This window comes from Bubalus bubalis, chromosome 1, assembly GCF_019923935.1.
Source record: "Bubalus bubalis isolate 160015118507 breed Murrah chromosome 1, NDDB_SH_1, whole genome shotgun sequence".
NCBI classification, from domain to species: Eukaryota; Metazoa; Chordata; class Mammalia; order Artiodactyla; family Bovidae; genus Bubalus; species Bubalus bubalis.
This window is the reverse complement of record NC_059157.1, coordinates 185,849,816-185,866,361: the sequence shown is the minus strand read 5'-3', so window position 1 is coordinate 185,866,361 and position 16,546 is coordinate 185,849,816. Positions and strand designations below refer to the sequence as shown.

General features: G+C 45.4%; 1 protein-coding gene across 1 annotated transcript in view; it reads left to right on the top strand.

Moving 5' to 3' along the window:
• The first annotated feature begins 375 nt into the window (after window positions 1–375).
• LOC112586668 (Down syndrome cell adhesion molecule-like) overlaps window positions 376–16,546 on the top strand; it is a 232,426-nt gene continuing 216,255 nt past the window's right edge. The window contains exons 1-2 of the mRNA XM_045165315.1: window positions 376–460; window positions 527–817. Coding sequence (XP_045021250.1) covers window positions 376–460; window positions 527–817 — 376 coding nt within the window. The remainder of the gene's footprint in view (window positions 461–526; window positions 818–16,546) is intronic.

The following is a 16,546-nucleotide window of genomic DNA, read 5'->3' as shown; positions in this document are numbered from 1 at the left end:
TCTGGCAACCTTCGGGAAGAGTCACCTCTGGTCATATCTTATTAGCAACCGGCAAGAAAATAACTAAAAATAATCGGCTGTTGAAATGAGTATTTAAGCCTCGAAGACATGCATCCTGATGACTGTGCGTGACTGTGCGGTGGCTGCGCTCTCGCCGGTCCTGCCTCCAGTTCGGTTCCACTTCTCCGCTGCTGCTTTAAGACTGCAGAGCGCCCCAGCGGCCAGAGGCAGGGGAGGGGGGTCCCCGCTCGCCTCCGCTCCGCTCGCTCCTCGCCCGCCCGCCCGCCTCCCAGCCAGGGAAGGTTAGCGAGGGATCAATGTGATTCGGGCCGCAGGAGAGGAAAAGATGAGCCTGCCCGCCCGCCTGCTGCCTGGATGCGGAGGCTGAGGGCCGGCGCACGGGAGGCCGCTTGCTGCGCAGTCTGGGCGCCGGGCGCCCGGGATGAGCTCACGCCCGCGTGTGCGGCTCGGTCCACCTGCCGACCTGCCGGCGGCCCCCTGAGCTGACGGCGCACCTGGGCTGCAGCCCCGCCGGCCCGCTCTGGCCGCAGCGTTGGGCGCGGCGCCCGGGAGCAGGTGTGCAGGAGCGCGGCGCGCGGCGAGCGCAGCCCTCGCCCCGGAGCCCGGCCGCGCCGCGTGCCCGGGCGGCTCGGCAGCAGCGGCGGCGGCGGGCGGGCGGCGGCCCCCGGGCGGGTGGCGAGCGAGCGGAGCCGGGCGGAGCGCGGGGGGCGAGGCCGGCGCGGCGCTCGCGGGAGGCCGGGGAGCAGCAGGGGCATGTGGATACTGGCCCTCTCCTTGTTCCAGAGCTTCGCGAATGGTGAGCCTTTCGGTTTGTGATGAATTTCATTTCTTGGATGGACCGGGATGTGGGGGGAGTGGATGCATGGACGAAGTCTCTCCCTTTTCCTCCCCCAACAGGGTTGACATTTTCAGGCTTTTATTTTTAAGAAATATTATTTATATTTCTTTGGGGGAGGAGAGGACGCGATGAAGAGAGACCGGGGGAAAAATTGCTCTGTAATCATTTAAAGGCGCTTACCTAGCAAAGTGACAGCTCGAGCTAACTCCTATACTAGCTAGCTGCCTCATTCAGAATAAACCAGGTTTGGTAAGAAGAGAGACGGCAGGATGGCCACTTGGACACCTCACAGCCTCCAAGGGACATGGCATTCCAAGTGCAGGCAGGTGGAAGGGTCATTTCAGAGCGTCTGCCTTCAGAGTCTAAGCTTTTTAAGCTTTTAAAACATGTGCTTTAATTCTGCTGCAATTCATCTCCAGCAGCAAGAGAAGCCTTTAAGAAAGATCTGTCCTTCTACCCGCCCCCGCACCCCCCCCAACCTTCTTGGTACTACAGAGTCCCCACCATCATTTATGTAAAAATATGCACTGATAAGCATTACATCATCTGAAATGTTGACAAATTCTGCAAAACACCTGTATAGTTGTATAAATGAAATCCGTGACTATTGCAAATAGCATTCCTTTCCTTATACCGATCTGATATTTTATCTTGAAATGCTTTCTTCCTGGGTATTTGAAAAGCTATTGCTCTTGACTGAGTCAGATCCAATTAGCAAGTGTGACTGCACCTTCAGTCGCCTGTCACCCTGTAAATATGAACTCGCATGTATGAATGGCTTCCTCTCATTTGGGAAGGAGAGGAAATTGTTATCATTTGGCATTGCCTGGGAGTAGCTACAGCTGAAATTCCCATTTCAAATTTCAGAACACAAATCTGCATAAAATGTATGACTTGCTGACAGTTAAAATTAAACCATTAAGCAGACTCCCCTACCCAGAAGGGAGGAAGTGGGAGGGAGGGGGTAGAAGGAAAGAAAATCTCACCCTTGTGAGAAAATACCAGAAGCCAAGAGGAGGCTGGAAGATTCTCCTGAAAGATGCACAGGGCAGCTGCATTGAGGTGCATTTTCTTTGCCTACCAGGATAGTACTTTAAAAATCAACACACTGACAGGCCAGGGGAAATGCATAAACTTTGTAAAATTAAGGGGAAAAACGATGACTAAGAAAAGGGAAGACTGTGAGAAGGGAAGCCTGAAATTAACGTTAAGATGACACTTCACTCTCTAATATCACCTAAAGCAATGTGTTCAAAACTTTCATGTTGAGATTTCCTAGCAGGAAAGAATTGCAACAAGTTCTGACATGACACCCATCTTTCCCAGAGGGCACTATGCCTCCTCTGCAGCCTCGAGGGAATTTACCTAGGGGGATAGATCTGCTGGAGCTAATGTGTGGTGATGCATGAGGAAAGGCGGCCCTTTCTGCTGCTCCGCCAACATGAACTCAGGGAACACAGAGAAATGCTCACATACATGTTCCAGAGCCAAGAGCCCTGATGGCCTGTCTCACCTGTCAGGGCATACACCCCTGGGGTTCCCCAGAAAGGCCTGGGCTCTGAGATGAAACATCATTTCTACCCTATTGGGAAGTATGTATTCCAGGATGAGCAAAGAGGTTGTGCTTCTGATTGTCAGTCACTTGGTATCTATTCTACAGTTTCATACTCATACATGACAGAAATAGGTCTGGTGCTGTCTCTGAGACAGAGATGCTGAGATGTGTGACTTTTTTTTTTTGGAATTAGTTTTACTAAAATAATGAGCAAATTGTATGAAACCTCAAATAATCTACTTGGTGGACAATATGTACAAAGGCTATGTAAGTGCATTTATATCGAGTCTTATGAGCCTTATCTTCTTACACCTTTTTCAGGACCCTTAAAATTGATTAATAATCACCATTATTGATACTATAATGAATACATGTAGATTTCACAATATGAGACATAGACTGCACGTGCAAATGAAAATTTTACTTTGCTGTATTACATGTTGTGATCCAGAAGGATATGGAATCTTCTATATAAAAATGGCCCTCTCTTTAAAAATGAGACATTAAAAAAAAAAAGGCCTGACTGTAGAGCTTTGGACTCTTTCATTTGTGGGGGGAACTAACTTTAAGGAGTTTCAAGGAATGATGTTCAATGCATACTGTGGAAAGGATCATAAAAATATATAGTCATGTCAAAATGAAATAAGAGTCCAGTTTGGAATGATGTTTGTTCATAGGACCATATTTCAAAATGTGAAGTTAAATGGTTCTTACCTAACTGAATGAGAATTGAAAAACATTGAGTTTTTTTTTTTTTTTTTTTAATGACTGTCTTTTTTTGGCCTACCTTAATTTAAAAAAAAATTCTAAATGTATGTGATAAAAGATCTATGAATTCTAATAACCAGAACCGATTACTACTAGGCCTCAGACATCAAAATGTCTGACATGATTAAAAAAAAAAAAAAGCCTAGTTGTGAAAGATTATGCAGTTTGATATTTTGGGGTACTCATAAAATAAGCCCACAGTGTGTCTGCATATTAACTATAGACAACAACATTTTTCCTACAGATGGAATGTACATTTTTTTTTTTCTTAATGAAAGCATCATTGCTGAACAGGCTGCAGGCAGTATTGGGGGTAAAACAGAGAACAGTCCCTTCATGGGTTAAACCCTTGAATGAATTACCTCACCTGATCAGGTGCAGTCATCATGCTTTAAAGCAGACAACTTGTCCCAAAATGCTCTGGAAATACTCTGAGGAAGCTTCAGCTACAGAGCCAGGGAAGGGGGAGTCCCTATATGTAGATACATCTCACAACCTTTCCTTGGAATGGGATCACACTGCATTGTGTCTTATCACAGTTTCTCTTGGCTTTAACCCTGGGGAGAACATTCTAGTTTACCGTTCTTGTTAGACACATAGGTGGGCCTTCAGACAAGCAGAATAATGACTAATAAGCAGATTTAATCTGTATAATACATTTTTGCGAGTACCCTTGTGTCTCGGTTGTTAGGTACACATATGTCCCTGACAGCATCTTTTTTCCTGAGCCATGCGGTACGGGGCTTTGCCATTTTCAGGGAGCTTGTGGAGCTTAGAGACAGTGGGTGCTGGGGAGAGAAGGGTGTTTGTCAAAGGGCAAGTGGGTTATGCAGAGCCTTTCAGCAGCCCCTCCACAGGGAATTATGGACCAAAAACTTGTATTTTATTTAAATTTAGGAGCAGGCATTTATGAGTGCAAATTCACCTTCAGGGTTTTAAGTTGGTTTTTATTTATGTAAATATGTGGAAATAAGAAAAAAACACGTTACTAGGTGAATAATTCCAGGGCTTCCTCCTCATCTCTCTCTCCCATTTTTATTAAGCAGATATAAATTCTACCCAAGAATTATACGGTTCAGAAAAATTTTCTAGGTCTCTTAAGCTTGTGTGCCCCTACAAGATGCCCTATGTAGGAAAACAAAATCCCATGCAGACCTTTATTAAATGCCAGCCAATCCTTCTCCACTTCTTACTCTCTCCTGGATGTCACTTTGGTGTGACTGCAGTTTGATGCTGCCTCGGAGACTTGGTGACTTACTGGGCAGAATTGGTAGGCTGATCCGGGAAATAATGGTGACCGAGGGGGGAGGGGAAACCAATCTAAATCCCTAATTCCTGGACCTCCAGGTAGCTGTCAGAGTGCTTTATCATTGATGTGTCTGCATGAGATGCAAGGAATATTTCCTAAGGAGACTCAGTGCAATGGGCCTTGAACCTTCATGTAAAGCAGAGAGGGAGAGCGCGCGAGAGAAAAATAAATAGGGAAGGTCATTTTATAGGGAGAAACCTAAGACTACAGCAGGAAACTGGAAATTGATGTTGGAAAAAGAAAACGGTGGATCGTCCCAGTGGATGCATTTATAAAATCTACGGCATCCAGATTTCACAAAATGAGCTGAATTCTACGGCTGAGATTATGAATGCGCCTCATAAATAATTAATAGGCAGTGGAAATAATACAGTTAGCATTAGGTAGGGCAGAGCAAGTCGGCACGCCCCCGTGCCGGGTCTCAGGGGGGGTCTCGGCGGGGCAGCGGGGAGGCCCCTGGCGCTCGCTGGTGGACGCGGCGTCTGGGCATCTTCGCGGCACCGCCCTGCGCTCACGCGGGCTCCGGGGACTGGCTGCACCGGCGGCCGGGGAAATGGGGAGATGGCGAGGTGGTGCTACCTGCATGTCAACTGTGTCCCTGCCACAGGACACTAGTGGGCGGCAAACCTCACAAGACCGGTGCGGCCGCCTTCAGCCGAGCAGACGCAGGCTCCTCGCCGCCTCCGAGGCACAGGGCTGAGCGCCGCGGCCGGAGCCTTTCCTCCCCGCGGCATCTTAAGTTCGCCTGGTCCAGCCTCAGCGGTCCGGAGTTCAGCCCAACAGAAGCAATCGATGCGCGGGCTACGGCCGCGGCCGGCGAGGCAGGGTCCGCAGTCTTTGTTCCCAACGTTCCCCAGGAGGCCCGTAGCAATCTACTGAAACCCAGGAGGTGCAGAGAAGCAGGGAGGCGGTGTCCGGGGCTGGGAGGGGGGCCCGCGGAGGGCGCGCTCGCATCCCCCTCCCCTCCGGCTTCGCGGGGGCGCCTGGTCCGCGAGCGCCTCCTGTCGGCGGAGGTGGCCGCTCGGGCACAGCCGCGTGCCTGATTGGCTGACCTTCCAATGTCATTCCGGAGGCGTCTCCACCGCCCTGTCCCCCCTTCTCCCCTCTCCACCCCACCTCCGGGTGCTGGGGACAGGGGTGAGCCCGGCGCGCCGCTCCTCTGCAGTCCGGCCATCCCTGCTGACCAGGGCTCCGAGCCCAGCCCCCTCCGCCCCCCACCTCGCTCCACCAGGCACACTGGGCATCACCTGTTCGCCTGGACCGCGTGTTAACTCTTCACAGTCCAGAGTACCCAGCACAGAAATATTCATCTTAAATTCTCATCTTATCTCTCTTACCCCTCCCGCATACTTATGTTCTGTTCCTTAATGTTTGCAAAATATGGCAACATTCAGATTTGCATCTCCTTGCTGAATTTACGAATTAAGTAAGATAAGACATGAGGATGGAAGGTTCCAGCAGCCCGACTTGTACCCACTGTGCAGTTCTGAGTTCCTTCGGTCGGTGGCTTACGGTCCACCCTCGCGCTGTGAGGGCAGCGCCACCCGGCTGGTGCTGATAACCGGTTTTGGGTTCAGAGGTTAGATAGCATCTGGTCAGGAGGTTCAGAAAGACTGGATTCAGAGACCTGCTCCCCCTCCCCCTCAAAATTAGATTCCTGCATTATGCTTTTTCCTGAAACCTTGGGCATTTCCTTGATAGTGTCTAGGGTAATCTGTAACTCTTGTTTATTTGGTGCTTGGTTGGCTAGTGTCTGCCTCCCTTACTGGAATGCGAGGCTCCTACCATGTCAGCGTGTGTCCTTAGCACAGAGCAAAGTGCTTGCAGGGTGACTACAAACAGATGTCCACTGACCAACAGAAAGAAGGGAGAGAGTGATGGGCAGAGCTTTCTCCCCTCTTCCGATCCCTCTTCCCTCCCGTCTGCCTCTCTCTAATGCCTCCGTCTATCCTTCCTTGCTGTCCTTGTTTGCTTCTTCTCTCTCCGCATCTCTAATTCTACTGTATAAGCCACGGTGAGAAATGCACTAAAGCAACAGTGTGGATTGCTTGGCTTCTGCCATCTTGTCTAATGTACTGACTCCCTGGCTTTAGAAATGTTTATTTTCTAAAACTGCTTCTGGGGCATTTTCTTCTCTTTTCCAAACTGGATTCACATTTGGAATATGGGATAAGACCTCATCACAGTTACATACCAACGATGTAATTACGTTAGGTGCTCTTTGTGACCTGGATTGGGTCAAGTGTCACAGAAAATAAGTCAATAAATGCATCGGACCCCTTGTTCTCAAGTGTACACGGCTAAGTGGCACGATTCAAACATCCTATTCGAGGTTTAAAGCCCTGTCGCATTCTGAAAGCCAGTCAGAAACATCAAACCGACACATAAGTTTCCCTAGGGGTTCCTGGGAATTCATTTCTCCATCAAAGAGCCACCCAGGACATCAAAACGAAGCTCAGCTTCTTAGGCCTTAATCGTCTTTAAAAAAATCACATTACTGTTTTCTTAAGCATTCTATTGATGTATGGGTGTCTGTCTCATCACTGTGTTTTTTTCTTATTTTGGAGCAGAACCAAATGTAAAAGTTGGCTCCTTTGTCAAAATAACATGAAAGGAATATGATTTAACGTTAAAATTGCGATTTGTATTCCAATACAAGAATAAAATTAGGTGTCCTGGAGATTACAGTATTTATCATTGTTTGATTTTTTTGGAGATCTGTCTTTATCCTATATTTGTCAATACTTATAATTAAAAAAATCATTCATTTGGATTAATTTTGGGTCTTTAAGCCCCCTGTGTTATATAAATACATATCTTGGCGTAATGGAGAGGGATAAATGGGGCTGATAAGAAAGATGATGAGATAAGAAGAGGGAAAAGGCTACTACATAGAGAGAAAGGATGACAGGGATTAATGAATCTTGCCTGCATTGCTATTTAAGTTATTTTTACGCAGAAGACAGTGAGTAAGATTTAAGAGTGAGCAAGCAGTCCTATTTATAGAAAGCTGTTTTAAAATGCAGCGGCTGGAAAAGCGAAAGAATTGAAAACGTGAGATCACCTCCATAGGAAATGTGGGCTTCCCTTACCTTGCCAGCACCTTAGAGACTTTTTTTTTTCTTTTGGAGGGGAAAGTAAAGCACACCAGTCCTTGCAGAAATATTGAGAAATTGCTTTGAACTCGTAGAGTTTAAAGCATTTCTTGAAATGCTCTCAGAACTTAAGTCCATGTCAGACTTGGGAGGTGGGGGTGGGGAGCCAGTATCTGTATTATTTGGAAACTGAGCTTGGGTAGGTCGGAACAGAGGAATGAAGAGAAGGGAGCATGTTGAACTTGCAAGGCTGCTACAGCTGCTTACTTCGCAGTGAGCATCGCCTTTTTTGAAGATGCTCAGCATCAGAGGATAGGAGAGTGAATCCGCATGCATGTTTAAAGGAGAGCGATTAAGAGAAGTGTTCACGTTTAGGATCTTGTGATTATTGCAGGCTCCTCTATGTTAATCAGATATTACATTTTGGAGATTTAAAAAATTGTGGTATATACTCTTCTAATTGGCCAGTCCAGATGGGTTCGGCCGTGTCACGCAGGCTGACTTGATAACATTAATGTTCCCAGACAAAGACAAATGAACACACTTGCTCTTAGGAATGAAATACTCTTCCTTACTCAGACTGCATTTGTTCTGGGTAGTATTTTGGTTTTACTAGCCCCAAGTATACATTGTTTTCTATTAATGATAGAATCCTTGAATTTGTGTTGAAATGCCGCTGGTTTGTAGATAGGTTGAACATCTGAACAAAAGCCAGGGCTACCCCAGATTATGATACGTGAAAGGCATTAGTTTTTTTAATTTTGTGAAGAAATGTCTATGCAGTGGGGATGTTTTGTAGCCCATCTTCCCAGACTATAGAACAGGCAGGTTTGATGAGGTGATAGAAAGAGGCTTGAATGAATTAATTGCAGATTTTGGTTCATATGAGCCTTGCCTCCTTTAATATTAAAATGGTGAACCAGGGAACAATTTTAAGCTTGGCTTTACAGAAAACTTAAGGAAGTCTTTTTGTTGTCCACTGTGCAGTAATATTAATACTAAACACAGTGAAGTCAGTTTATAATTTTTTTTCCTGGATACCTGAATCGGATGCTTCTGCAAAGCAACACTGGTGGTAAATGACACTCTCAGTGAAGAAGCCCATGACCTCAGGGTCCCCAGGTGTCTTCTCCATCCTCATAGACTGAGTGATGAACCAGCCTCTGTGCGTGGCTCCTGGTTCATTGGATGCTGACTGAGATGGCCTATGTCACACGCTGTGGAGCTATGTCGCTTGAAATGGCTGAAGGCAGTGGAGACCCTTACCATTGATTCCTTTTCCTAATATTGAAGAAAGCATTGATTTTTCTCATGAGACCTGTTTTATCACTCATCACAGGGACTTTAGGGCGATGGGTAATTTTTTACAATTGTGTTGTAAGAGAAAGGCAAAGCATGAAGATAATGAGAACTACGGCAATTTGCTGTGTTTTTAAATTTTACTTTTTTTTTTTTTAATGTATACCTGAGCTCTATTGTGGAAGCCTTTGAGTAAACACACTTTCTCCTTAGGGAAACTTGAAATTCATTTCTTCTCTCCACTCTAGCCCCACTGTGGCATGATTTGATCTTGAGTTCCCATAAGACACCCCAAACCCCAAGTCCCAGTCTGCCTAATTACCGTGTTTATTTCTTAATATCAGCTGTAGAGCATTTTTAATAACTGATTTGTAGCTGCCAGGGTAGAAATAATGATGCTTTGTAATATTACGTGGGAGACTTCAGGAATGAACTGAAGACCCCAATGGTAACAACCACAACTGACATTACTAGTGAAATGAGCAACTTGACTCCATAGACAGGGCATGGTAGTGTTTTTTATCACTCTTCCTGGACCTTGTCACAGCTGGTTCCTGCAAAGGGTAGCCATTTATCTAGTTCTTCGGCCAGTGAAAGGAAATGTGTAAAACATATGAAATGCTCTCTAAGGTACAGAATTATTCTTTCATAAATGATTCAAGTTGCTAAAGCCAAAGATGACAGGTGCCTCTCTGGTACCTTGACATGGGGGCAGAAGGTGAGTAGGGTGGTGAATTACCAGTCATGTACCTGCGTATGTTATGACTCACCAAGATCAATAGCTATCAAAACTTTGGTGGCTACTGTTTTACAATAGGCTTGGTGGATATTTTTATGTAGAAACGAGGGTAGAAAATTTTGACCTAGAAGTGATCTTGGTATTTGTTTGGCGTAATTACTTTGATCAGTAGTTGGTTCATCTATGTCCAATGAGATCTCATATCACTGACCACCACCCGCTCTGACTTGGAATCACAAGAGACCCCTTCTTCTCCTCCCACCCACACTGCCACATCACTCTGCCACCCCATCAGTGGCAATGGGAAGGTGAGAATACGCTGTAGACCTCTGGGATATCAGGTACCTGGAGGCCGTGGAAGTTAAGGTTTATGGGAAGACCGAGCATACGGAGGAAGGGACTCCTATATCCAGACAGCAGTTTTGTGAGTGGGGAGGAGAGAGCCATGCTGACCGGAAGCCAGTCTGTGGATGCCTTGAACCATGTTCCAGTTTATGGTGCCTCCAGGCCAGGATCAGGGCTACTGGTTCTCAAAGTGCAAGTGGGCTGGGTCAGGGAGGAAGTTTGGGCATTTCCTAGATGGTTTTTCTCCCATGAGCCTCCAACAGGAGACTGATTTGTTGTTATCATGGCTGTTCAGTCACTCGGTCGTGTCCGACTCTTTGTGACCCCAGGCACTGCAGCACTCCAGGCTTCCCTGTCCTTCGCTGTCTTCCAGAGTTTGCTCGGATTCGTGTCCTTTGAGTCGGTGATGCTATCCAACCATCTCATCCTCTGCCACCCACTTCTCATCCTGCCTTCAGTCTTTCCCAGCATCAGAATCTTTTATAATGAGGCAGCTCTCTGAATCATGTGGCCAATGTATTGGAGCTTCAACTTCAGCATCAGCCCTTCCAATATTCAAGGTTGATTTCCATTAGGATTGACTGATTTGATCTCCTTGCAGTCTGCAGTTTGAAAAGCTCCTGAGATCTAACTCTGATATGTGTTTTTGCCATTTTTTTCCCTCCCCCAGGGGACCTTCAGCTTGACTATGTGTAAGGCTCATGTGATCTTTTGTTTAGTTGGTTGTATAGTTTCCAGCTCTGATCACCAGAGGGTCTGGTTCAACAGTTCTGGGGTGTGCAGGCTGAAGTCTCTGTGTTACTATTATCCAGGTGGTGAAACCCAGCTCCAGAAAAGCATGCTTGGGAAGAGACTGCCCAACCCCTGATGGAGGTAGAGGGTCAGTCAGACAATAGCTAGAATGTTGACCTGATAAAGCTTCATGGCCCCCAGTGCACTGTTGGGGAGCTTTGTTTGTGAAGTGATTTACTGAGAGGGCATGCATATGTGGGGCTGGGGCTTCACTGACTCCCACAAAGATTTGGACAGCTTTGGGGAGAGTTACTCATAGGGGCTGGTAACAGGGAAGACCCTGAGTAGAGGGACTTATGATCCCAAAGAGGGACTTCTAATTTAGATGCTAGTAGCTTGAGAATCCAGGCGGCACTAGTGGTAAAGAACCTGCCTGGCAATGCAGGAGATGTAAGAGATGTATGTTTGATCCCAGGGTCAGGAAAATCCCTTGGAGGAGGAAATGGCAACCCACTCCAGTATTTTTACCTGAAGAATCTCATGGACAGAGGTACCTTGCAGGCTACAGTCCATGGGGGTTACAGAGTCAAACACAGCTTAGCATACACGCAGCTTGAGAATCATCTGTATATATATATCTACTGACTGTGCTTCTTTGTATCCAAATGTGTATATGTGTGTATACGCATGTACAGAATTTTTTCCTTATTGTTTTAGCATATTTGATATCCAGGTTTATTGCTAGCATGTGCTATGCGGATGGACTTGGTTCTATTGGTGTTTTCTCATACTGACCCTTCTTTGCTAGCAGCTGGAGTCCTGGCAGAGAAACCTTTTGAGCCTAAATGTAACTGCATTCAATGATCTCCCAGCAAGAGATCAATGGTGGGAAACCATTTGGGTTATCATATTGAAAAAGCTTAAGAGATGCGCCAGGGCCAGACAGATTTGGGTCTGTTTGCAGCTTGAGATTCTGCCTGCACCAACCTGGGAACATCACATATGCCTTCTTTCCCATATCAGGGCACAGAAACTCCTTCCAAAGCCAGGAGTAAGGGACTTGGGGATTGTTTGCTCATTGGGGTTTTCTTGACCTCTGCTCCCTTCTTTTAGGTAAATGACCCCACGTGGACTGTGTTTGTCATATGAAGTATTGTCGTTAATGCTGGGTTGTCATAAAAAGAGAAAATGGTATATAAGGACATATATTCATTTTAGACCTTGTCATGTGTATGATAAAATTGAGGACAGTTATTAGTGGCAGAATAATCTTTTCAAAACTCCATGTCCTTGATTTTTTAACTAAAATAGACATGAACGTGTGCTGGAGAGAGGCCTCAATTCAGAACCTTTAAAAATAAATTTTTGTGTCCTGAGATCTTATTTTAGATAATATTAAAAATAACTTTCCCTCCTAGGCATCTGAAACAAGTTGGATGTTATAAACCTTGGGCGATTTTATTGTGATTCATGATAGAAATTATTCTTTCAGAGCGGCTGTTTTGATTTTTAGCTTTAGAAGAAAAGCAATATGAAAGACATTGTGGGCTGAAAAAGTGTAATTTCTGCTTACTCATAAGTCCCTGAATTAGGGTAGACACTGCTTCTGTGCAACAAAGGGCTCCTGCACCTCTGTTCCTTTAAAAAGGAGGGAGGGCTTTGGGTTCAGAAGTCACAAGCTCTGCCAAGGGAGTTCATAGAAGAAGATATCTGTTTAAAATAGCTCACAATTCCTCTCTGATTTGGAGTTTTCACAGCCTCCACAGCTTGGACAGACTGCTCTCTTTTAAATTTTGCGCAGATGAGGTCAGCCTTTTTCCATTCTCCTCCATGGAAAAGGTCATAAATATTTCTATCATCAAATTTAATAACTTTCAAGAGATTTCTCGAGTAATTGTAAATGGTTAAATACTTTCTTTAGAAAAATTTAAATGACAGATGGTGTGACTCAGATTTATTATTAGAACAAATCACCTTAACCCATAGGAAGTATTTATTGCAGGCTTTAATAAGTGTTGAGTGTTTCTACCTTAGGCTTCTAACATCTCTCCATGAGAATAAACATGATTAGGTACCATCCGACTAATGGCCAAGGCAGTGCAATGAATCTATTGTAAGTGGAGATGCATTTGCAAGAACTGGAGGGGCCTTCTGTATTTATTCACTCATAATCATTTTCACCTCTCTCTAGCCCTCCTTAGATACTGGGAGCAAATAATCAGGGCTTTCATGCATACAGTGAGAATGTCGGAAGAAAGTGATATTTCCCTGGGGTCTAGGGGCCTTCCCTGCCTCTGTTGATTAACTAAGTCACAGGTGGTTTGCCCTGACATCGATGAGTGGGGTACACTGCTCTGGTCCCCCAGCTGCTCAGGACACACTGAAGTCCGAAAGCAAGGAATGGTGTTCTTTCAGCCTGGGAGGTCCCCCACGGGGTTGCCTGTAGAAGCCTGCTGTTTATTTCTAGAGATCCCTGGATGGGGAGAGGCTGGTATTTATAATTATTTTTTCCAAATTTGCACAAGAATAGGTGTTATGAGTTATTATAAAACTCTAACCAGAGACAGCAGGTATCAACTGCATGGAATTCTGTGGAATTTTTATGTTAGGCTCATTATTTTGGGCAGATGGGAATAAAAGACTCCTTCCCTCCTTTTATGATTTGATCATTTTTAATGCTCCTGACAAATTGTGTTCTTGAGTTAAATCAGCGTTCTAACCAGCACAGTGTCACCCCCTCGGGGATATTGGGCAAAATCTGGAAACACTTTGAGTTGTCACAACTCTGGGGAGAAGGGGATGCCCCTGGCATCCGGTGGGTGGGCAGTGCCCTACACTGGACAGGACCGCCTGCCCCACCCCCATGACAAATAATTTTCTGGCCCAAAATGTCAACATGCTGAAGTTGAGGAACACTAAGTTAAATAGTCTGGAGCCTTGCCTACAATGCAATATTGGTTTTGTGCTTTTCTATGGATGCTAGGGCTTCCCAGGTGGCTCAGTGGTTATGAACCCCCCTGTCGATGCAGGAGAACCGGGTGTGATCCCTGGGTTGGGAAAATCCCCTGGAGGAGGGCATTCTAACCCAGTCCAGTATTCTTGCCTGGAGAAGCCCATGGCCAGAGGAACCTGGCAGGCTACAGTCCATAGCGTCATAGAGTCATATGTGACTAGTGACTAACCAACAGCATGAATGCTAGTACCATGCTGCAGAGAAAGAGATTTCTTCTGCATCTCAGTTGTAATTGCTTTGGCTGCAAAAACCATAGCTGGTAATGCTTGCCATTGATTAATTTATTTACTATTTTTTTTATGAGCAAAAGAGAAAAAAACCCCAAATCTCTATGTCCCCTTCTTTTGTCAGTCACTAAGAATATGGGATGCCAAGGTGTTCCTGGGTTCCTCCAGCCATTTTCCTTTCACATGATTATGCTAATTAGTATTTGATCAGATGATTATATTATAATTTGATTAATCCTGTGTGCTAACCGCTCCAAATGCATTTTCTCTCTCGCCTGATTACTTCGTGTCCAGAGAGCCCTAAGCTGCAGGTTGCGCGGAGCTCTGCTTTTCCTGGAGATGTGATCCTCTTTGTTGCCTGATGAATGGAGAGGGGAAATTTTGTCACCTGCTCTCCCAGGCGGAGGCTGGACTGCTGAAGCGTCTCTGAGAAGTAGAAACCCTGGTTAGAAAGCACCTGTTATGTGAGGACATTAGATGCAGAGAAACACGAAGGCGGAGGAGGAAGCTGTGTGGCTTCAAAGGCCGCCAGCCATTTTCCAGGGGGAGAGGGACTTCCCTGTTTGCATCTCTCTCTTTCTCACATGTCCTATGCACACAAGCTTTTGCTGTCTGTGGTGGTCCTGGAGGGGTGTCTCTGTGTTTATTTCAAGTGTGTATTTGCTTAAAGAAGGAGCCCGCCATTTTGCTTTTGTCTGCTTTGTGTTTTAACAACATGGCTCAGGGTGTTGGTGAACTCATGAAGCCTGAGCTCACTTAGAGAGTTTGCTTTTCCAAGCAGGGTATTTTAGGTTGGGTGACTTTGAGGTCTGTTGAGTTAAATGCCTATGAAATGCTTTCTGACATAAGGAAGTTTCAAATGTATGGGAAAGAATGTGAGTGAAAAGTATGGATGGCGTTGTTGTTATTAGTGGATTTCTACTCTATGTTGAGAGGTTACCAGGGCTCATTTTTACAGTTCAGTGAGCTTAGTAAGTCTCCCAGGTGGTGCTTGTGATAAAGAACCTGGCTGGCAATGAATGCAGGAGATGTAAGAGGTGTGGGTTGGATCTCTGGGTTGGGAAGATCCCCTGGAAAAGGAAATGGCAACGCTCTCCAGTATTCTTGCCTGGAAAATCCCAAGGACAGAGGAACTAGGTGGGCTACAGTCCATGGGGCTAGAAAGAGTCAGACACAAATAAGCACTGAGCTTAGTAATACTTGGATTTTTCCTTTATCTCTGTCACTTTTTTGCCCTTTCAGATCAGTTCAGTTGCTCAGTTGTGTCCGACTCTGTGCTCCCATGGACTGCAGCACACCAGGCTTCCCTGTCCATCACCGACTCCTGAAGCATGCTCAAACCCATGTCCACAGAGTTGGTGATACCATCCAACCATCTCATCCTCTGTCATCCCCTTCTCCTCCTGCCTTCAGTCTTTCCCAGCATCAGGGTCTTTTCCAGTGAGTCAGTTATTCACATCAGGTGGCCAAAGTATTGGAGTTTCAGCTTCAGCATCAGTCCTTCCACTGAATATTCAGGACTGATTTCCTTTAGGATAGACTGGCTGGATCTCCTTGCAGTCCAAGGGACTTTCAAGAGTCTTCTCCAACACCACAGTTCAAAAGCATCAGTTCTTCAGCACTCAGCTTTCTTTATAATCCAACTCTCATGTCCATACATGACTATTGGAAAAACCATAGCTTTGACTAGATGGATCTTTGTTGGCAAAGTAATGTCTCTGCTTTTTAATAGCTGTCTAGGTTTGTCAAAGCTTTTCTTCCAAGGATCAAGGGTCTTTTAATTTCATGGCTGCTGTTACCATCTGCAGTGATTTTGGAGCCCCCCAAAAATAGTCTCACTGTTTCCATTGTTTCCTCATCTATTTTCCATGAAGTGATGGGACCAGATGCTGTGATCTTCATTTTTTGAATGTTGAGTTTCAAGCCAACTTTTTCACCCTCCTCTTTTGCATTCATCAAGAGGCTCGTTAGTTCTTCTTCACTTTCTGCCATTAGGGTGGTGTCATCTGTGTATCTGAGGTTATTGATATTTTCCCAGAAATCTTGGTTCCAAGTTGTGCTTCATCCAGCCTGGCATTTCACATGATATACTCAACATATAAGTTAAATAAGCAAGATGACAATATACAGCCTTGACGTACTGATTTCCCGATTTGGAACCAGTCTGTTGTTCCATGTCCAGTTCTAACTGTTGCTTCTTGACCTGCATACAGATTTCTCAAGAGGCAGGTAAGGTGGTCTGGTATTCCCATCTCTTGAAGAATTTTCCACAGTTTGTTGTGATCTACACAGTCAAAGGCTTTGGCATAGTCAATAAAGCAGAAGTAGATGCTTTGTCCTTTTGCATTAGCATAATGGGATAGTCTGGTTACAAGAAAGGTGACTAGACTATGTATAGTTGTTTTTCCTATCCAATGTGTATGTGTTTTGATCTCGCTGGAACTTATGACATCTTTAAGAAGTGGCCACATGGTGATACTATACATCAGTGGTTCCCTATACCTCCTCCTAAGAATGCTGGGCCATAAGAATTAATGACAATGTAGGGAGCCAATACCTGCTTGAATTTTTACATCCTGCTACTCCAAAAATTGTGCCCATGTCA